A 23,154-nucleotide genomic window follows, 5' to 3' on the forward strand; every position below is an offset into this window, starting at 1 on the left:
AAAGGCCTTAGCCTAAGAACAGGGCCTCAAACTGTCACAGTAAGAGAAGGCCCTTACACCAGCAGACAGTGATTTTGATTCTTTCTTTTATACCTCTAGAACTAGCCAAGTAATAAGAATACCCCTAAATTCTTAAAGTACAGGCCTTTACAGACAGGCCTGAATATCTATATCCTAACAGATACTTGAGAGATCTTTTTGTTTTTATGCCCTCCTTACCCATCAGGAATGTGCTTACTTGCTTAGCTGACACCTAGTGTGGTACCATTCTGCCAAGGCCAGGCCTATTCTGATTCCCAGCCATTGGTTCACACTGTTAGTTATGCCTAGGGCTCCAACAAGGTCTACATTCCCTTCTTTTTTTGTCTTTTTATGGGAGGATGTTTACCCATCATCCCGGAAAAGCATACTGTATGAACTGAAAATACTCAGTGGGCTAAACGCTGTTTCTTGGCCATTTTGCTTTACCCATCTATACATTCATGCCCCATGTGTCCACTGGTCTCCACATTCTCTCATATGACCTGTGGACAGTTTCCTCTCCCCCACCGCCCAGTTGTTTCTAATGATCAAATATTACTTTGTCAGGATTGAGTGTTGGTTACCAGACACTGAACAAGATGGTTTTGAATAATATGTGCCTCAGTTAGGATTCTGTGTCACTGACCGCACATCACAAAATACACCCCATCCAATGTTCTCCTCCTGGATAGATATATGGCCTTCTTCACCAGGGTGAAGAATAGGCCGACGAGGAGGTCCCGAGATTTTGTGGGGCCATGGATGGGCAGGGAGTAAATAAAAATGTTGAGATTCTTGCTGCACTTTTCCCTGCACAAGGGGTTCCAGAGGGTGCAGAAAAGGGGCTGCCACCTGTCACACTCCAGATACGGATATGCCAGGGTCTCCCTCTCCCACAGAATGAACAAGTGCCAGGGAAGTCTGAAAATTGTGTCAACAACATGCCCGCGCTACGTGAAAGAGCCCAACCAACTTATATTCCTGGTCGGCCGCGGAATCAAGGTGGAATACAGGCTGGCCCACCAGGGCTCCTTCTCCTCAATAGGTGACAAAATGTCCAGCCATTTTGTATCTGGGGAGGACATGAGTGCAAGGAAATGAATTGGGGACAGTGTGTGTGTATATAGCTTCTCTTGTGATGTGGCTGAGGGGCTCACTGGCTGTATCAATATGAGTCAGCTCAAATGGGAGATTGAAAATGATGGTGGGGCTCATGGGCTAGGAGCCTGACATCCATGCTCCAGAGAGCCAGGGGATACGGGCAGGTCGGGAACACCTTGCCCAGGAAAAGCCACAGAGACGGGGGATAGGGCAGCCTTTATCTTCTGGAGCACATAGTGGGGGACATGTGGGGTGGGCAGTGCTATATACTGAGCAAGCATACTGGGTCCACCCAGTCCTGCAAAACATAGTTGAGAAGGTCACGGACTTTGATTACACCAGCCAAAACCAGGAACCTCCACCCCCTGTGCCACAAAAGGTGGATTGTGCAACAGGAGTTCAGGAAGGAGGTGTCCACCCTCAGCAGCTGCAACAGATCTGATTGCAGAGACCAACTTGTGTGGCCTGAGGAGATCGCTGTCAATTCACAGAGATTTTGGAGGAGACATCTCAGATGGAGGAAAGCAAGCTGCTGGTCATATCAGAAGACTCAGAGGCAATGGAGGAAGGCATAAGACCTCAAAATTATAAGAAAGGCCCTGTGGGACACCACTATTTACCTCTCACCATTCTGAAACTGACCATTTATTCCTACCATTTGTTTCCCGCTTTTAACCAGTTATTGATCTATGAGAGGACCTTCCCTCTTATCCCATGACTGCTTACTTTGCTTCAGAGCTTTTGGTGAGAGATCTTGTCAAACACTTTCTGAAAGTCCAGGTTCATTATATCCACTGGATCACCCTTGTCCACTTGCTTGTTGACCCCCTCAAAGAATTCTAATAGATTGATGAGGCATGATTTCCTTTTACAAAAACATTTGTCACTCCCAGCTATGTCTATATGAGTTGCAGTCAGATAGCCTGCGACACCCTGGCTTTTAGCAGCCTTAAAGATTACCTCAGGGTGACCCCAACACACTCCTCTCTTAACAAACTGTATTCTCTTCAAGCAAAGTTTCTCATCACATGCTTTCAGCAGTCTTACGAACCAAACTCTTTAGGTCAGGACCACTCTCCCAGAGTCCAACAGCTGTTTTGTCTTCTTAGGTGCGATGCCAGAGACAGACAGGGAGAGGGAGGGGGTGTCTTGGGGTGTTTTCCCCTTTTTATAGTTCTGTCCTCCCTTTGAGAAGAAGCATTTTCAGCTGGGGGCAAGGTGACAGGAAGTCTGTGTGGATGGAAACCATGCTTTTTCTTTGCCAGGATGTAAATTTTTGTCCCACCCCATTTCTTGCCAAAGAATGGCCATTGAGCAGGTAATGGTCCATTAGCCTTGTTTTCACCTTACTGAGGCATCAGCTTGCTCTTTGTCCCTGAGGAACTGGTTTGGCCACTGTGATGGTGCCCCCCGTAAGGCTTTATGGAAATATGCTTATGAATGTGTGTGTGTGTGTGTGTGTGTGTATATATATGCCATAACTGGAATATGTTTTATGCTACATATGCCATGTAACGTATCTCTGTGAAGGTTATGATCTACTGAATCTATTCATCCTATTTGTATGCATGTATCTTTTTTGTATTCAAAGTTATGAATATTGGCTGTGTACTGGCTTGATTTTGAAGTAGACTTACTAGGCATTTGGTCAGCTTCTTGAGAAAGGAATGTGCAAGTTAAATGCCCAGTCAAGAAGCACTTAACAGACAATGGATCTTGAAGATGCCAATCCACATCTGAGCTTTCCCAGGAATGTGGCTTGGCCGGTAAAAAACTCAGTCATACGTGGACATGTGACTTGCCCATGTGACTCCAAAACTCCATTTTGTAGCTGGATTCTACACAGGGGGTGGGGTGTCCACCCACAGGAGAAAGTCTATTTAAACCTCTGGGAGACCCCTCCATTTTGTCTTCATCTGGCTCAAGAGATAGCCTCTGAGCTAAGAAACTGGAACAAAGGACAGTAAGTACAGGGGGTGTGAGTGATTGCTGGAACCAGACTAGAAGGAGACTAGTCTGTAAAAGGAAGCTTACTGGGTGAGGTTTTTATCTGTATTCAGTTTTCTTAGACATAGACTTGCATGTTCTATTTTATTTTGCTTGGTAAGTCACTTTGTTCTGTCTGTCACTACTTGGAACCACTTAAATCCTACTTTCTGTACTTAATAAAATCACTTTTTACTTATTAATTAACCCAGAGTATGTACTAATACCTGGGGGGAGGGGGCAAACAGCTGTGCATATCTCTCTATCAGTGTTACAGAGGGCAAACAATTTATGAGTTTACTCTGTATAAACTTTACACAGGGTAAAATGGATTTATTTAGATTTTGGACCCCATTGGGCGTTGAGCATCTGAGTGTTAAAGGTAGGAACGCTTCTTTAGTTGCTTTCAGCTAAGTCTGCAGCTTTGGGGCACATGGTTCAGACCCTGGGTCTGCGTTGGAGCAGACTGGTGTATCTGGCTCAGCAAGACAGGGTGCTGGAGTCTCAAGCTGGCAGGGAAAGCAGGGGCAGAATTAGTCTTGGCAAATCAGTTGGCAGCCCCAAGGGGATTTTTGTGATCCAACCCATCACAGTGGTGTAGTCAAGCAGGATCTGTGCACAGCTGATTGCTTTGAGATACTGGTAGTGATTTTAAGTGAGTTTTCAGTGTGGTGGCTGGAGAACAGACTTACCTGTAAAACATATTTTTAGTTATGATTGCAGCTTATGTTTATAACTTCACATACAATACTGCTACGTGCATTGATATTATTGATCAGCAAATTATGAGTTTTTAAATGATACCTCACAAGGCATGCCTTGTGTCATCAGTTGTTGGCCGCGTGTGTGTTCTCTCTGTGTGCTGCACCAGCTCTGTGCAGCTAGCTGACACAGGAGACTTTAATCGAACTGCCCAAGAACACCACAGACTCAGGTCATGGGAAGATGCTCAGCCAGGTTTATTGCCAACAAAGCATAGTACTAGTGTCCCTGCTCAATGATTACAGGTACACCAATACATGTATGCCTGTGACAATGGACCAGCTCAGTGAGTGGCAGGAATTTCTGCTCCCTCCTTGGCCAAAGATACCCCTTCTGTCACCCCTCTTTTATACACTGTTACAAACAAGTTATGTATTGCCCCTCTGATGCGATTAGTTCCCACCCTTTACATTCATAGAATCATAGACTTTAAGGTCAGAAGGGACCATTATGATCGTCTAGTCTGACCTCCTGCACAATGCAGGCCTCAGAATCTCACCCACCCATCCTGTAACAAACCCCTGACCTAGGTCTGAGCTGTTGAAGTCCTCAAATCGTGGTTTAAAGACTTCAAGGTGCAGAGAATCCTCCAGCAAGTGACCCATGCCCCATGCTGCAGAGGAAGGCGAAAAATCCTTAGGGCCTCTGCCAATCTGCCCTGGAGGAAAATTGCTTCCTGACCCCAAATATGGCGATCATCTAAACCCTGAGCATATGGGCAAGACTCACCAGCCAGACACCCAGGAAAGAATTCTCTGTACTAACTCAGATCCCACCTTATCTAGCGTCCCATCACAGGCCACTGGGCATATTTACTGCTAATAGTCAAAGATCAATTAATTGCCAAAATTAGGCTATCTCATCATACCATCCCCTCCAAAAACTTATCAAGCTTAGTCTTGAAGCCAGATATGTCTTTTGTCTCCACAGCTCCCCTTGGAAGGCTATTCCAGAACTTCACTCCTCTGATGGTTGGAAACTTTTGTCTAATTTCAAGTCTAAACTTCCTGATGGCCAGTTTATATCCATTTGTTCTTGTGTCCACATTGGTACTGAGCTTAAATAATTCCTCTCCCTCCCTGGTATTTATCCCTCTGATATATTTATAAAAAACAATCATATCTGCCCTCAGCCTTCTTTTGGTTAGGCTAAACAAGCCAAGCTCCTTGAGTCTCCTTTCATAAGACAGGTTTTCCATTCCTCAGATCATCCTAGTAGCCCTTCTCTGCACCTGTTCCAGTTTGAATTCATCCTTCTTAAACATGGGAGGCCAGAATTGCACACAGTAGTCAAGATGAGATCTCAGCAGTGCCTTGTATAATGGTACTAACACCTCCTTATCTCCACTGGAAATACTTCTCCTGATGTATCCCAAGACCGCATTAGCTTTTTTCACGGTCATATCACATTGGCGGCTCATAGTCATCTTGTGGTCAACCAATACTCCTAGGTCCTTCTCCTCTGTTACTTCCAAGTGATGCATCCCCAGTTTATAACAAAAATTCTTGTTCTTAATCCCTAAATGCATGACCTTACACTTTTCACTATTAAATTTCATCCTATTACTATTACTCCAGTTTACAAGGTCATCCAGATCTCCCTGTATGATATCCCGGTCCTTCTTTGTATTAGGAATACCTCCCAGCTTCGTGTCATCTTCAAACTTTATTAGCATATTCCCACTTTTTGTGCCAAGGTCAGTAATAAAAAGATAAAATAAGATTGGTCCCAAAACTGATCCCTGAGGAACTCCACTAGTAACCTCCTGACAGTTCATCTTTCAGTATGACCCGTTGTTGTCTCCCCTTTAACCAGTTCCTTATCCACCTTTCAATTTTCATATTGATCCCCATCTTTTCCAATTGAGCTAATAATTCCCCATGTGGAATCATATCAGATGCCTTATTGAAATCGAGGTAAATTAGATCCACTGCATTTCATTTATCTAAAAAATCTGTTACCTTCTCAAAGAAGGAGATCAGGTTGGTTTGGCACGATCTACCTTTTGTAAAACCATGTTGTATTTTTTCCCATTTACCATTGACCTCAATGTCCTTAACTACTTTTCCCTTCAAAAGTTTTTCCAAGACCTTGCATACTACAGATGCATCTGTAGATTCAATCAAAACATCTCTATCCATTCCCTTGTCATTCTGACCTTATCCTTAGGAGGGGTCAGTGTGTCCCTGTATCATCTTCTGGGAATGTGTTTACACCATAACCTTGTATCTGGGTGTTCTTGTACTATCCTTCTGGAATGTGATTACATGAATACTTAGATAGAATCGTAGAAGTGGTAGGGCCTTGAAGAGGTCATCTAGTCCAGTCCCCTGCACTCATGGCAGGACTAAGTATTATCTAGACCATCCCTGACAGGTGTCTGTCTGACCTGCTCTTAAAAATCTTCAACTCCTTAGTGCCTAGGAGTGCTTGTGTTTTTGTAAAACCAGCCCTGCTTTTGCCAAGTTCATGTATTGGACAGTGAACCTGCAAATAGGCATATTTGTCACAGGGTCTGATTTTTGCTTATAGCCTGGACTCTTGCTAACTTTCCTTTTACAGCAGCAGAGGCACTGGGACATCTGATTGGTAGAGGGCAATAGGGGGAGATCTTAGAGGAGTCACATGACCCTCTTCTGGGAGGGTTACCCTCGCCCCAGAACTCCCCCCGATTGATTAAATCCACTCTCCGGGAGGCCCTCTGCAGCTGGAACCCATCCTGATTGATAGAGGGTGATGGGAGGAGTTCTTAGAGCGGTCACATGACCCACTTCTGGATGGATCACCCCGCCCCAGAACTCATAGAATCATGGAATATCAGGGTTGGAAGGGACCTCAGGAGGTCATCTAATCCAAACCCCCTGCTCAAAGAGGACCAATCCCCAATTTTTGCCCCAGATCCCTAAATGGCCCCCTCAAGGATTGAACTCACAACCCTGGGTTTAGCAGGCCAATGCTCAAACCACTGAGCTATCCCTCCCCCAACTGGTTAAATCTCCTCTCAGGGCGGTCCTACGGGGGAAAAAATCCTGATTGGTAGAGGGTGGTGAGAGGAGTTCCTAGAGGGGTCACATGACACCTTTTGCTTCTGGTCATGTGTCCGTCTTGACCCCAGAAATAATACCCCTTGGGGCAGGGCCTGAGGGGCCAGGCCTGATGGGACGGGGTGGGGGGGGCTGTGTTTGATTGATGGTAGGCCCCTTATACTACTAGCACATCCTACCTGCATGACAGGAGCACCATTCCTCATGCCATATTTCAGGGATCCGTAATGTCCTTAAGGTAGTGGAGTACAACGTTGCTAGCCATTGGAGTCCTTTGAGATCCAGAAGGTGGAGGAATTCTGGCAGAATACCGTCAGGGCCTGCAGCCTTCCCTTTTTTTCATCGCAGCAAGTCCTTCTTTCACTTCCTCAATGTTGGCAGTGGAAGGTTCTCCTCCGGGGATTGATGCAAGTGTTCAGTAAAGTTGTTAGAATCATAGAATATCAGGGTTGAAAGGGACCTCAGGAAGTCATCTAGTCCAACCCCCTGCTCAAAGCAGGGCCAATCCCCAATTTTTGCCCCAGATCCCTAAATGGCCTCCTCAAGGATTGAACTCACAACCCTGGGTTTAGCAGGCCAATGCTCAAACCACTGAGCTATCCCTCCCCCAACAGATACACCTCTCTTCTTGTGTGTTTATCAAGTGGTGGCCAGTACTCTGTGGGATTAGTGGCCCCAAGATGATGTAGTAGTGTCCAGGCTCGACAACTTGAATTTGTAAAATCAAGGTTTTGCATGCACTCAAGCTATCACTGGCATCTTGCTGTGTCAAGGGAGTGTAGCAAGGTTTTTGCGGTGTGAGAGTTCCTGGTCTGCTTGTATTGCTGGAGCAACTCCTGCGTCTCTCTCGTCCAGCAGGGAGTGTGCTTTTTCCAGAAGCCTCAGGGAATGTTCTTCTTTCCTGCTACTTTCAGGAGTCCTGCAAACCGTTGATAGCATTCCAGTCTTGCTAGAATCCTTGCAACAGTTTTCTGAACAGTTTCTTTATACGCAACCCAATCAGCTTTAGCAAAATTCCATCGTACTACCTCTTTTGGAAAGAACACAGGGATTTCAATGCCTACGTGGATCATTATAGGTCTGTGTTGGCTGTTTGGAAATGCCAATTGTCCTTCACATGTTACGATGAGTGTTACCACTTTGGTCTTTAGACATGAATGTTAGGTCCTGATTGTACCCACATTGCCAGCGGCTTGACTGGAATGCTGATTGTTGTTTTAGTTCATAGATTAGTTGTAAGTCTTGTGCAGATATCTAGTCCATGAGATTTTTGCCATCGGTTTCATTTGTTTTATAGCCCCACATAGCGTGGTGACTATTAAAATCACCTGCATAGATGCATGGAATAAGAGTGCTGAGTAGCACTGGTTTTGGCCATCTTGTGCTGGGGGCTTTATAGATGTTGGTAATGTGGAGCTCCCCTACTTTGATAGCTGTGGTAAAGGTGGTCTCCTCTTTGGTTGATGGGATAATATTAAAATCTGTAATGGTGTCCTTGATGTATATTGCCAAGCCATATTTAGGATGATAATGGCTAGTCGTTAGGTTGTATCCATAGATACAGTAGCACCTAGCCTGTTGGTCATTGCCAACATGGGTCTCTTGCAACATGAGGATATCAGTGTTGTAAGTCTTCAGCAAGTTTCCAAGTGTAACAGAGTGTACGTGGGCCTCTCTATCTTCTGCCGCTTCTGCACCCACAAACCACCTTTGCTTTGGTGCAATCACCTGTGTGCTTTATTTACAGTACAAGTTCCTACCACCTTGTAGCTACAGACAGCATCAGGCTTACAGCCTCAGGGACCGCTAGCTTCTGCGGCCAGCAGGGGAGATTGGCCTCTAACTCCCTGACTCCTCCCTTTCCTCCCCCTGGCTTCCTTCCCTCTAGCCTTTATGTAGTCCCTGGCTAACGAGGCTGGCAGCTCTTCCCTATTTGCCACTTGGGCCTGGGCTTGCTCAGCCAACTCCAATTCCCCTTTCCTGATTGGAGCTGGCGTGACAGAGGTCTGGCTCAGGGTTTCCTAGCCAGCACCCTGTCACACATCTCCCCCCTTATGAATCACCAGGTTAGTCAGTCCTTGGCCTCTCTGCCCCCTTCCGGTGGGGTTCGTCCTGGGAAGTCTCTTCCCCCTCTTTTGGACAATCACCTGCATCATCTCTTGGGGTTTCCTTCATACCCCAGGAAGTACACTGGTCGGGGGGTGGATGTCCCCATAGCTCTGCCGCCACCCACAGATCTTCACACCAATCGCATCTTTGTGGGCATCCCTTTTCCTTTATTCCCTTTTCTTTCAGTAGGGGGTCAGGGCCAATCCCAACCTCCTGCTGGACACCCTGAGCCTCGGGTTCTCCCAAGCCACCAAGCAGGGTCCCCATTTCTTCTCCTGGGATCTGTGTTGTGGGGAACTCCAGTTGCCACTTTTCTTCCTCTAAGGGGCTTGGGCTGGCCATCTGCCCCGCACCTCCTTCCCCTCTGTCTACCCTATCTGGGCTCTGATGTCTAGGGTTCTCATACTACTAGGGTTCTCTCGCTACCCCGAGGACCTTGCTCCTCTTCCTCCCCAGGGCTTCTCAGTCTAGGAGTGCCCGCCTCCTCCTTCGGGGGACCTTTCCTTTTCCCTCTGTGGGGAGGGCCCCAGTCCATACCTAACATAACAGGGTATGGTAACCCCTCTACTACCCCGATCCACTTCCATTTAAAGCTGCCCTGCACTTCTAGGGGCACCTGGGCCACCGAGCAGTATCTCCTGTCCCTGTGGATACACTCCAGGGCCATCCGTGCACCTGGAGTCATCCAGTGCTGTTTTATCCGCCCCCTCTGGACAAGCAAGCAGGCTGAAGCTGTATCCACTAGGCCCCTATGGGATTTCCTCCCCACCTGCACCGGGATAGTGGACAGCCCCTGCCCCCTTGCCTGCCCTTCATCATTAGTCCAGCCACAAAATTTGGTCCAGCCACATTCCATATCCAAGCAGTACCACTTTTTATGTCCTGGCCACCCACACTGCCAGCAAACTATCGCGCCGGCTGTAATGGGAGCTCCTCAGGGTTTCTTCTTCCTCTCTGGGCCTTTCCCAGGAAGGAGTTTCTTCCCCAACGCTCTGTCTTTATAGGGTTGGCGCTCCCCTCGGGGAACGTCTGCCTCCGTGTACTCCTCGGTCAGCTTGACTGCTGCATGGACTGTACTTGGCTGATGTTGTCTGACCCAGACTTGGATATTCTCTGGGAGGCCCTGTAGCAAAGTATTACTCTGCCAACAGGCCCACCCAGTCTAGGATGGCCACCCTCACCATCTCATAGTTCCGGGCCTGTTCCTTACACAAGGCCATGTAGGCCACTTGAGCTTCTCCCACCACGTAGGGAGCCAGCCATAGGGCCCAGGTTGCCCTACCCCATCTGGCACCCATGGCTACCCACTCGAACGTACTGGGGAAGGCATCCAGGTCATCTGCCGGGCCCGTTTTACAGAGTCCCAAGGCTGGTGGCCAGGTGCCATCCCCTACCACAGGAGTCACCATTCGTTGCAGGAGTTGCTGCTGCACGCTGACATGCTCTCTCATAAAGTTCTGTAGGCTTTTCTGCTGTTCTGCCTGCCAGGTTAGTAAGGCCTGTCTCTCAGCCTGCTGGGACTGCTGGAAGCCTTGCAGGGTCTTCTGCATCTGTTCCTGCTGTTTTACAAGCCATTGCAGGGTCTCCTCCATCTCTAGGCTGCCAACCACGTCCGTTGGCTCAGGATCCCAGACAAGCCCCCACATGTAACATGGCACAGGTGGGCCTCTCTATCTTCTGCTGCTTCGGCAACCACAAACCAATCGACACAGGTTTAGGATTAGTCCCTTCCTGGTCATAACTCTCCACACTAGTAGCAGGTAAAGCACAGGGCATACCTTCATACTTCATGTCTGACTGGTTCATGGTATTAACTTGATTTGAATAAAGCTTTAATGTCACCCCCAGTTAAAAGATCTGTAGGCAATACATTCCTTACACCAATTATAACTTCATGTTTACTACCATTCCATTCCAGGTGGGTTCTGGCTAAAGGCACACTCACAGTAAACTCATAAAAGGATTACAAAATTTTGCACTCTTATCTGGTAAATAATCTTCCTCTTTTGACAAGATCTGCTTGAACTAGAATGATGTTAGAAGCTGTAACTTGCCCTAAACAGCTTTTACCATTGATTTTTACACTCTTTAGGAATTTCCTATTGCTACCCCCATACATAGCATTGGCACAATTTATGGTTACCTCCTCCTGAGCTCACAGTAACAGCATTTACATAAAAGGTGGCAGTGTTGGGGTATATTTGGTTACCCTCTTTCTAGTCAAAGTCCTTTAGCAGATTTTTCAGTGCTTGATCAGTGGCTTTCTTCTTAAAGGATAAAGCCTTTTGGGAGCACAAATCTTCCAGGGTTTTTCTGTCAGGACCCTCATATGATCGTTGCTCACTCATTGTAATTACTCTTCAACCACCAAAACTCTCAATGTAAAATTTCAAATGTTTGACTAGTTTGGGTTCTGATCCAAAGTTTAATTGACCTGGTTCCATGGATTTTACCAAAACTTTGCCTCCGTGGGTCACAACTGAGAATACCAAATTCAGGACAAACTGCTAAGCAATAGGGCAGACACACCCCAAAACTGGTGATTATTCTTCCATAAGATATACCAAACCAGCAACGAAAATAAACTTCTGTCTCACCACACTGGCTAACAAGAAGTCAGAAAGGCAGCCTCCTTGGGTATTCCAGTCCTTATTTCAACACCCAAACGCTAGACTTAATGATGAGTGGCTATTTAAAACCAATTTAATCAACCAAGGGATTCTTCCAATCCCAAAGGACCAGCCATGTACCCAGCTCAATATATAACTCAGATGTTACCCAATAATCACATTGTTGCCAATCCTTTAGTATCTAATTATCTAAAGGTTTATTTATAAGAGAAGAGAAAGAGGAGAGAGTTAAAATCAGTTAAAGGAATCAAATACATACACACATTGCAAAGTTTTTGTATCAGGTTTGAAGCAGTGATGACATAAACTACTGGCTTGTTAAGTCTCTGCTTCCTTCTAAAAGATTGGAAGGTCCTCAGTCCTTTGGTTAGAATGCTCCCATTAGTATAAGCGTGTAGTCCAGAGATCAGAGCAGGAAAGCGGAAAAATGAAGATGTTCCTAGGGCCTTTTGTAGTTTCTGCCATGTGGAGTGACACTCATTGTTCCAAGAAAAGCCCCCAGCATAGTTAGTTGAAAAGTACAGGCACAAGATGGAATTTAGTGACACATGAGCTGGTCACATGCTCTTGCATACTTCGATGCGTCATGGCAGGCATTACCCATAGTCTGGCTGAAACGTCCACAGGAAAGTCCATCAAGTGCGGATGAGCTTTTTCCATGGTTTTTGTTGATTGGCCATCAACCAGAATACTCTATTCACAATATGCAGGCTAGACTAGATGTAAACTACCTTGTGGGTACAAAAACAAGAGCAAACACATTTGAAATAGAGATACATAGGCAATATTCATAACTTGAGATACAAAAATGATATACACATACAAACAGGATAATCATAGTCAGCAAATCATAACTTTTCCATTGACACCTCACATGACATACTTTGCACAAGATTTGTTCCAGTTGTATAACAGTGGTAGCAAGAATGATTTACATGGTCATATTTTAATCATATAATGGCACAGGGGGACCTTCCCAAGACTAAATGATGGTCCAAGACAGTGCTCCCTCTAATTTTTTACATCCATGTGCAGAATGAATTTTGTTATGTGCACCAATATGGATTTCATATTGGTGCACATAACAAAATTCATGTGGTGGGTTGGGGCCAAGGGGTTTGGAGTGTGGGAGGGGGCTCAGGGCTGGGGCAGAGTGTTGGGGTGTGGGGGGATGAGGGCTCTGTCTGGGAGTGCGGGCTCTGGGATGGGGCTGGGGATGAGAGGTTTGGGGTACAGGCTGCCCTGGGGCTGCGGTGGGGAGAGAGGACTCCCCCCAGCCCTCTCTCGCTGCAGCAGCTCGGGGGGAGAGTCGCCTCTCCCCAACTGCAGCAGCTCTGGCAGGTCTGGGCTGGGCTGAGGGAGGGGCTCCTCTCCCCAGCCGTGGCAAGTCTGGGGCAGGTCCGTGCTGGGGCCAGCAGGGAGGGACGCCTCTCCCCTCTGCAGTCCATGCGCAGGGCTTAATAGGCAGCTGCGCACCATGCAGCTTAGAGGGAACTTAGGTCTGAGAAGGGGTCTGGCTGAATGTGTGAGGAATGGGCCCACAAGGTATGAAAATGTGAAAAGTAGATTCTGTCCAACCAAGAGGGGTGTGACTGAGCCACCTGCACCCAGACAAAGGTGAAGGAGGTGGGGGACTGGGCACCCGAGGAAGGTTGGGAAACAACACAAAGAGGCTGCTGCTGCTGCTGGCAGAGTAGGACCAAAGCAGTTGAGGGGGAGCTCAGCTGCAGCAATAGCCACACACACTCCTGGAGGATCAGCACAGCCAAACGCCACTATGGCCAGCTGCGGGAGCAGCAGCTATTGTGGGCAGCTGGAGGGTCCCACCCAGGCACAGGCAGTAAGGCGTTCAGGACTTTGGAGTAAAGGGAGGATCTGAAGCAGCCAGCCAAGGATTCACCTCGTTCCTCAGACAGCTTCCTCTCTCTCCTTCTGGTTTAAGTAGTGCATCCGAGCCAAGGAGTGGGGCTAGCTTCCCCCCCAAGTCAGAAGAGAGCCCCTGGGAGCTAGAACTCTGCTAACTCCTTTCTCTGCGAGCTCTAAGTGGTCTGCCAGGCGGCAGCTGCAGTATGAGCACTGCCTGAGGGCCTCGGTTTCAGACCTACAAGCCCTCATAGGAGCTCACATTTTAAGTAATGTGTTCTGGCCTGTGATGCGGTGCATGGAATGGGCCGTGATGGAGATTCAGTTGTATCCTAGAGTGTAGCAGAATGCTCAACTTCCCTGGGGCACAAGCTGGGGCATTCCCAAGGCAGAGGCGATGCACCTTTACTCCAGATGAGTGTGTCATGGGATCTTGTACAATCTATAGCCCAGTCTCTGTAAGATGGGAGAGGAGCCTCTCTGGGTGGGCGACTCAGATCCTGGGTCTGGAAGTAGTAATAGGACTGATGTTAATGAACAAAATCAACACTTGATTAATTGTTTCCCAAGTAGGATTTCCAATTTCCAAACCTAATGTGATATCTTGGGTGGAGCGAGGTGAGGAGCTGTGGGTCCCGGATCTCCAGGGCTCTGAGGAAGGGGAGATCATCAGCGACACCCACACAGGTGAGGAATCAGCTACACTGACTCAAACCTCATAGCAGATGTCACTTCTGCATTTTCATCAAGTGTATGTGACCCTTCAGCCTGTCTTCATCTCTAGTGAGAGGATGTGAAGGAAAGATGGATTCTCTCCTCTGGGGAGGGGTTTTGAGGAAGGAGAATGAACTCAGCTCATGATATTTCAATCTCCCCAGCCGTTATTTGTGTGTGTTCCCCCCTTTTCCTGTTCCCCTTTCAGAGTTTTCCTTTCCCTCAAGCACAGAGAATGACTCCTTTCTGGATTATCTCTCTATCCCACAGGGGAGGGGACAGTGAATGAGAACAGTGAGGAAAGTCTTCAGCAGGAAGGTCCTGAGCAAGTGGCACTGTGTGGGATGTTATGGGGAAGATCTGAAGAGCGTGTTTCCCAGAGTCCTGAGCAGGGAGAAACCTTCGAGAGTCAGCACAGGCCACAAAGACAGCAGGGAAACCATCTAGGGGAGGGACGGAGTACATCCTCTCACAGGAGCAGAGGGGTGAAAAGAAACAAAGAAACCAATCAACAGAAAATCCCCCATGAAGAGGGACACTACACTTGCAGTGATTACAGGAAAAGCTTCCGTCAGCACTCAAGTCTTGAACATCAGAGAACCCACACAGGAGAGAAGCCCTTCAACTGCTCTGACTGTGGGAAAAGCTTCAGTTGGAACTCATACCTTATTAAACATCAGAGACGACATACAAGAGAGACACCCTATAACTGCCCTGACTGTGAGAAAAGCTTCAGTCAGAGCTCAGACCTTGTTAGACATAGGAGAATCCACACAGGAGAGAAACCCTATAACTGCCCTGACTGTGGGAAAAGCTTTAGTCGGCGCTCAAATCTTAACAGTCATCGTACAATCCACACAGGAAAGAAACCGTATAACTGCTCTGACTGCAGGAAAAGGTTCACGCGGCGGTCATACCTTATTAAACATCAGATAATACATACAAGAGAGACACCCTATAACTGCCCTGACTGTGGGAAAAGGTTCAGTCGAAACTCATACCTTATTAAACATCAGATAATACATACAAGAGAGACACCCTATAACTGCGGGAAAAGCTTCAGTCAGAGTTCAGACCTTGTTAGACATAGGAGAACCCACACAGGAGAGAAACCCTGTAACTGCTCTGACTGCGGGAAAAGCTTCAGTGAAAGCTCACACCTTATTGCACATCAGAAAATTCACACAAGACAGAAACCCTATAACCTAAGTTCCCTCTAAACTGCACAGCAGGCTATCAAGGGCTGCCCAGGTGGGGAGAGATGCTTCTCCCCTGGCCCCAACCCGGAGCTATTGGGGATGGGGAGAGGTGCCTCTCCTCCGGACCCATAGCTATCGTGGATGGGGAGACACGGAGAGGTGCTTTCCCCTGACCCCAGGCTGGTGTGGTGAGAGAGGGCTGGGGGGAGTCTTTTCTCCTTGGGGCAGCCTGCACCCCAAACCCCTCATCCCCAGCCCCACACCCCCAACTAGAGCCCTCACCCCCTATACCCCAACCCTCTGCCCCAGCTCTGAGCCCCCTCCCACACCTTGAACCCCTCATCCCTGGCCCCACCCCGAAGTCCTCACCCCCCCATACCCCAACTCTCTGCCCTAACTCTGAGCCCCGTCCTGCATCCCAAACCCCTCATCCACGGCCCCACCCTAGAGCCCACACCTCCAACCAGATTCCTCACCCCCATGCACCACAACTCTCTGCCCCAGCCCTGAGCAACCCACACACACACTCTGAACCCCTTGGGCCCCACCCCCGCCACACATCACCTCCATATTGGTGAACATAACAAAATTAATTCCGTACATGGATGTAAAATAAAAGAAGAAATATTGCCAATAGCTGCTCTGACTGCGGAACAAGGTTCAATCAGAGCTGATACCTTATTGAACATCAGAGAACGCACACAGGCGAGAAGCCCTTTAACTGCCTCGATATTGGGAAAAGGTTCAGTCAACGCTTAAATCTTAACAGACATTGTATAATCCAACCAGGAGAAAAACCCTTCAGCTGCTCTGACTGCGAGAGAAGCTTCAGTGAACACTCACACCTCATTTTACAACAGAGAATTCATATAGGACAGAAACCCTATAACTACTCTGATTGCAGGCAAAGGTTCAGTCAAAGCTCAGACCTTGTTAGACATACGAGAATTCACACACGAGTGAAACCCTATAACTAGATATAGGAGGAGTGGTAGATACGCTGGAGGGTAAGAATAGGATACAGAGGGACATAGACAAATTGGAGGATTGGGCCAAAAGAAATCTGATGAGGTTCAACAAGGACAAGTGCAGAGTCCTGCACTTAGGACAGAAGAATCCAATGCACCGCTACAGACTAGGGACCGAATGGCTAGGCAGCAGTTCTGCAGAGAAGGACCTAGGAGTTACAGTGGACGAGAAGCGGGATATGAGTCAACAGTGTGCCCTTGTTGCCAAGAAGGCCAATGGCATTTTGGGATGTATAAGTAGGGGCATTGCCAACAGATCGAGGGATGTAATCATTCCCCTCTATTCAACATTGGTGAGGCCTCATCTGGAGTACTGTGTCCAGTTTTGGGCCCCACACTACAAGAAGGATGTGGATAAATTGGAGAGAGTCCAGCGAAGGGCAACAAAAATGATTAGGGGTCTGGAACACATGACTTATGAGGAGAGGCTGAGGGAACTGGGATTGTTTAGTCTACGGAAGAGAAGAATGAGGGGAGATTTGATAGCTGCTTTTAACTACCTGAAAGGTGGATCCAAAGAGGATGGATCTAGACTATTCTCAGTGATAGCAGATGACAGGACAAGGAGTAATGGTCTCAAGTTGCAGTGGGGGCGATTTAGGTTGGATATTAGGAAAAACTTTTTCACTAGGAGGGTGGTGAAACACTGGAATGCGTTACCTAGGGAGGTGGTGGAATCTCCTTCCTTACATATTTTTAAGGTCAGGCTTGACAAAGCCCTGGCTGGGATGATTTAGCTGGGGATTGGTCCTGATTTGAGCAGGGGGTTGGACTAGATGACCTCCAGAGGTCCCTTCCAACTCTGATATTCTATGATTCTATGAACTGCCCTGACTACAGGAAAAGCTTCAGTCAGAGCTCTGACCTTGTTAGACATAGGAGAATCCACACAAGAGAGAAACACTTCTACTGCTCTGACTGTGGGAAAAGCTTCACTCAGTGCTCAAGCCTTATTGAACATCAGAGAACCCACACAAAAGAGAGAGCCTACAGATGCATTGCAAGCAGAAAAAGCTTCAGCCAGTGCTCATACATTCTATCACATCAGAGAACCTAAAGGTGAGAAAGACCCTATGAATTGCCAAGTGCAGGAAAAGCCTCAGTTGGAGGTCAATCCTGTTGCCCACCAGAGAATCCACACAGGGAAGAAGTTTTTAAATGCCCTGAATTTAGGAAATGTTCAGTGAGAGCTCAGCCCCTAATAAACCTCAGAGAACCTACAGGGAAGAGTGCCCTGAGTGCGGGAAAGCCTTCTAGCACAACTCATCCCTCACGAGATGTCTGAGAATCCACCCAGGACACATACCGTAAAAGTGTGCTGGCTAGGGATGAGCCAAATGAATAACATTTTTTCGTATTCTGACAAATATCAGAGGCCATGTAGTGAGGACAAGTTGCAGTGGGGAAAGTCTAGGTTGGATATTAGGAAACACTATTTCACTAGGAGGGTAGTGAAGCACTGGAATGTGTTACCTAGGGAGGTTGTGGAATCTCCATCCTTATTGTTTTTCAAGGCCCAGCTTGACAAATCCTTGGCTGGGATGATTTAGTTGGTGTTGGTCCTGCTTTGAGAGGGGATTGGACTAGATGGCCTCCTGAGGTCTCTTCCAACCCTAATCTTCTATGATTCTATGACATGCAACCTTATTAAAGCAGAGAATGAAATCTCCTCTCTAGAACAGAGCCATGCAGAACAAGAGGCTGAGATAAGATTCCAACATTATGATGGGACTTGATTATGACTTGCTGGGAAATTTGAATGTTTTGTGTTCAGCCACTTCATTTAAGTTTGATGTTATACACCTAACCCCCTCTTTTTCTTGTCTGCTGTGACTTCTCATTCATCCCTGATAGTGTTTTTAGGCTGGAATCCACCAAAGGACTTAAGCCTTGTGACACTGAGTGTTGCAAATGCCTAACTTTTGGGTACCTTGAATATCAGAGAAACAGTTGTGGGATCCACAAAGACTGAGTTATGTGACCAAGCCCCTTATAAAATGAATGAGGAGAGAGGGGTGCCTTAGAATAGAATCCCCAAATCCCCACACATTACATGGGGAGCCATGTAAGGTAGCCAGTTAAGCATGCTGATGAGAGTGGTATGTCCTAAGCCCTGACCCTTTTATGGGAATAGGCGCATATCTCTGCTTGCAATTCATGAGTCATGGAAGTGAGACGATGCTCTGATGATAGAACTCAGTTCAGTAGATGTTTTCAGAGGCTGCCTAACTCTGCGGTGCAGGAATCTCCTACATAAGCTTTTGCTCAGAGGTTAGGGTACTCACCCAAGATGTGGGAGACCAGGTCCCCTCCCCGCCTACTTAATCCAAGGGTTTAGAACAGGGTTCTGCCACGTCTCAGGGGAGTGCCCTGGCCTCTCAGCTCTCAGATATTCTGATGTGGGTGTCTCAATCTGTCCTAGAACCAAGAGTCATTTGCTCAAGACAGAGAGTGAAAATGACTCTATAGACTGGTGGTTAGGGCACCCATGTGTGAGGTGGATATCCCTGAGTCCAGTCCCTGTGCTCCAATGACTCTCTAAGTGTCCCTGAAGACAAAATCCTACATCCTGCCACGAAGAAGAAGATTACAGAAATTTCAGCTGCTAAAATGTTCACAAATGTTTAAGAAATCAATTGTTGTTGCTCAAATTCCATAGGGAATTTCTGTGCTTAAGAGAAGTTGGAATTTGGCCTTGGAGAAGATAGTTATTGCTTTCCTAGAACACTGAACCCATTGGAGTTCAGTTCTGTTCTGTAAAACCGGACTCTTGGGCTGGTAGGTGCTGTTAACTGAAAAGTACCCAAGTCATATAAACCCAGCAACTTCCATCCAACTATGAAAAAGATCCTAATTTCAAATGGTACAAAAGAAAAGAATTAGAAATAGTAAAAGTAGTACAGCCTTAAAAGTGCTTCAGATTGGGGAAAATTCTTCGAAACACAAACTGGAATGGGTTATAGGATTTCAATGTGACACCATTGTAACTAAAACTGACTTTGTGCTGTTTTAAACTGCATGCTTTCACATGTAACTTCCACATCCTGGCTAAACACCCTAACTACAGGGTTAAAAGTTATGAGGGAAATATCTCCTTTCACGTTCTCCCAGACTCCTGGCTGTTTTGTGTGGAGTGAGGGAGCCTCTGATCATGCCTACCAGATTGGGCCTCTGCCTACCTTCCCTTGGTTTGTGAATTGTACTGGGGCTTAGAGTAGAAAAAAGGGCTTGGTTGCCTAGAGTGAGGCAGTCGGGTGCATGCCCAGAAGTAGGAGCACAGGCATCTAGAAGACTTTTACTGCAAAAAGTGAGTGAGTTTAAGAGCCTACAGGGATAGACGACAAGTAAATGGAAGTGTTGTAATCACAGGGGTGCCTAGAAAGGTGCCTAAGAACCTTTTGTGAATCCTGCCTCCCCTTAGTACAATTGATACATACAGATGCAGAGATGGGCTCTGTTAGGTTGTCAATGTGATGTCCTGACTTGCCTCTGGGCACTGAGGCAGGAGAATGGTTTATTTGCGACTTTCTTGCTTTGAACCAGGAAGAATTGGTGATTCATGTACTCCAACTTTTGTATGCATTATTCTAACCATTTTCAGCTAGAGACATGTCTAAATGCTGTTGCATTTCAAGCTGTAGTAATCATATGACTGTGAATTTCATTTAAGAATCATGCTTAGCCTAAGAATGCTTCCTTCTTAAGACAAAATAAGAGAAGTATTAATGATTTTGCTAGATTTTGTTAAGTTGACACTGATTTAAATTCCATTGTCCCATCCACCCTATCTAGTTTTGTCCAATTTTGTTTTTTGTTCAAAAGTTTTAATATCAAGTCAAATTATAGTTTTAAATTGAGTTACTTCATTGAATTTGCAAAAAGAAAAGGAGTACTTGTGGCACCTTAGAGACTAACCAATTTATTTGAGCATAAGCTTTCGTGAGCTACAGCTCACTTCATCGGATGCATACTGTGGAAAATACAGAAGATGTTTTTATACACACAGACCATGAAAAAATGGGTGTTTATCACTACAAAAGGTTTTCTCTCCCCCTACCCCACTCTCCTGCTGGTAATAACTTCTCTAAAGTGATCACTCTCCTTACACTGTGTATGATAATCAAGGTGGGCCATTTCCAGCACAAATCCAGGGTTTAACAAGAACGTCTGAGGAACAGTGGGGGGGAAGGAATAAACAAGGGGAAATAGGTTATTTTTTATAATGAATCAACCATTCCCAGTCTCTATTCAAGCCTAAGTTAATTGTATCCAATTTGCAAATTAATTCCAATTCAGCAGTCTCTCGTTGGAGTCTGTTTTTGAAGTTTTTTTGTTGAAGGATAGTCACTTTGAGATCAGAAATCGAGTGACCAGAGAGATTGATGTGTTCTGCGACTGGTTTATGAATAAAAAGAAAAGGAGGACTTGTGGCACCTTAGAGACTAACCAATTTATTAGAGCATAAGCTTTCGTGAGCTACAGCTCACTTCCTCAGATGCATCTGAGGAAGTGAGCTGTAGCTCACGAAAGCTTATGCTCTAATAAATTGGTTAGTCTCTAAGGTGCCACAAGTCCTCCTTTTCTTTTTGCGAATACAGACTAACACGGCTGTTACTCTGAAACCTGGTTTATGAATGTTATAATTCTTGACATCTGATTTGTGTCCATTTATTCTTTTACGTAGAGACTGTCCAGTTTGACCAATGTACATGGCAGAGGGGCATTGCTGGCACATGATGGTATATATCACATTGGTAGATGTGCAGGTGAACGAGCCTCTGATAGTGTGGCTGATGTTATTAGGCCCTGTGATGGTGTCCCCTGAATAGATATGTGGGCACAGTTGGCAACGGGCTTTGTTGCAAGGATAGGTTCCTGGGTTAGTGGTTCTGTGGTGTGGTGTGTGGTTGCTGGTGAGTATTCGCTTCAGGTTGGGGGGCTGTCTGTAGGCAAGGACTGGCCTGTCTCCCAAGATTTGTGAGAGTGTGGGGTCGTCCTTCAGGATAGGTTGTAGATCCTTTATAATGCGTTGGAGGGGTTTTAGTTGGGGGCTGAAAGTGACGGCTAGTTGTGTTCTGTTATTTTCTTTGTTAGGCCTGTCCTGTAGTAGGTGACTTCTGGGAACTCTTCGGGCTCTATCAATCTGTTTCTTCACTTCCACAGGTGGGTATTGTAGTTGTAACATTATATATATATATATATATATATAACATTCATAAACCAGTTGGAGAACACATCAATCTTTCTGGTCACTCGATTTCTGATCTCAAAGTGACTATCCTTCAACAAAAAAACTTCAAAAACCTTTTGTAGTGATAAACATCCATTTTTTCATGGTCTGTGTGTATAAAAACATCTTCTGTATTTTCCACAGTATGCATCCAATGAAGTGAGCTGTTGCTCACAAAAGCTTATGCTCAAATAAATTGATTAGTCTCTAAGGTGCCACAAGTACTCCTTTTCTTTTTGCGAATACAGACTAACATGGCTGTTACTCTGAAACCTTTCATTGAATTTATACTTGGTTATTTGATACTAGAGCCATGTTTACATCACAAACTTTGGTTGATGCAAGTTGCCTCAAGATAAAGATGCCCCAGCATATCACTTGCACACTTGCAAACTTGGCTCCTTGTAGCATGTTCTTCAGACATCCTCTGCAGCATGTCCTTTCCTTTGTCTATGTTTTTCCTTGGGAGCAGGGGTCAGGATAGTAACTATGGGTGCAACTCTACAGGCTGTTACCCTGAAGCAAGTCTCCAATAGGCACAGAAGTGCCTTGTTTAAAAAGATAGTGGATACATCTGGAAGATATGCAGGTGACTGATCACACTGTGAGCCAAAGGACATTTTCTGTTGCCTTTATTCTTTCTGTATCTTCCAGAACAGTAAACATGCCTGCCCTGTAATCTGTTTTGTTCGTTTGTTTTTTGTTTTCTGAAATACTACAATGCCATTTTCTTGGAAAGGGGAGGAGGGAGGGCAGCAGTGGACCAGGCAGGAGAGAGAGCACCAGGCAGCCCAGAATCTTGGGTGGCACATTGCGCTGATGGTTGTGGTATTTGATACTTTTAGGGAAATAAACCCATTAGAGTTTAAAAGTCTCTTGTATCAATGCCATTTTGAGCATGCTGTATGTCAGGGTAGGGAAAACAGAGCAGGTGTAGAAAGGCTTGATCCATCCCACATGTCAACGGCCAGCCAGTACCCAGAACATAGTGTTTAAATCCCCCTATACAGTTGTACTGCAAATAATACTGACTGGTAGAGCTGTGCTCTGCAGCAGTCCACATTGGCATCCATAAATCAGCCTCTGTGGTTAACAAAGGCCTGCATAACAATGGGATAGTACCCTTTGCAGTTTATGTACTCATGCTACTTGCATCCTATCTGTGGTCCCCGTGTAGTTTAGAGGCTGCATTCTCTCAAAACAGGCAATTACTTCAGAGATCTTTGTTTGTGCCCACCGAATTTGGGTAAATCACACTCCTGATCAAGAGTTCTGAAGGAACTCAAATATTAAATTGCAGAATTACTAACTGGTATGGAACCTATCATTTAAATCAGGTTCTGTAACAGATGACTGGAGGATGGCTACCGTGATGCCAATTTTTAAAAAAGGCTCCAGAGGCAATCCCAGCAATTACAGGTAGGCAAGCCTAACATCAGGACCAGGGAAATTGGTTGAAACCATAGT

The 23,154-nt window shown here is 46.2% G+C and overlaps 1 protein-coding gene across 1 annotated transcript in view; it reads left to right on the plus strand.

Moving 5' to 3' along the window:
• LOC140898231 (uncharacterized) overlaps nucleotides 1-23,154 on the plus strand; it is a 62,133-nt gene that overhangs the window by 19,588 nt on the left and 19,391 nt on the right. Inside the window, exons 3-4 of the mRNA XM_078848842.1 lie at nucleotides 14,087-14,203; nucleotides 14,501-15,400. Coding sequence (XP_078704968.1) covers nucleotides 14,087-14,203; nucleotides 14,501-15,400 — 1,017 coding nt within the window. The remainder of the gene's footprint in view (nucleotides 1-14,086; nucleotides 14,204-14,500; nucleotides 15,401-23,154) is intronic.

This window comes from Lepidochelys kempii, chromosome 14, assembly GCF_965140285.1.
Source record: "Lepidochelys kempii isolate rLepKem1 chromosome 14, rLepKem1.hap1, whole genome shotgun sequence".
In the NCBI taxonomy this organism is placed as follows: domain Eukaryota; kingdom Metazoa; phylum Chordata; order Testudines; family Cheloniidae; genus Lepidochelys; species Lepidochelys kempii.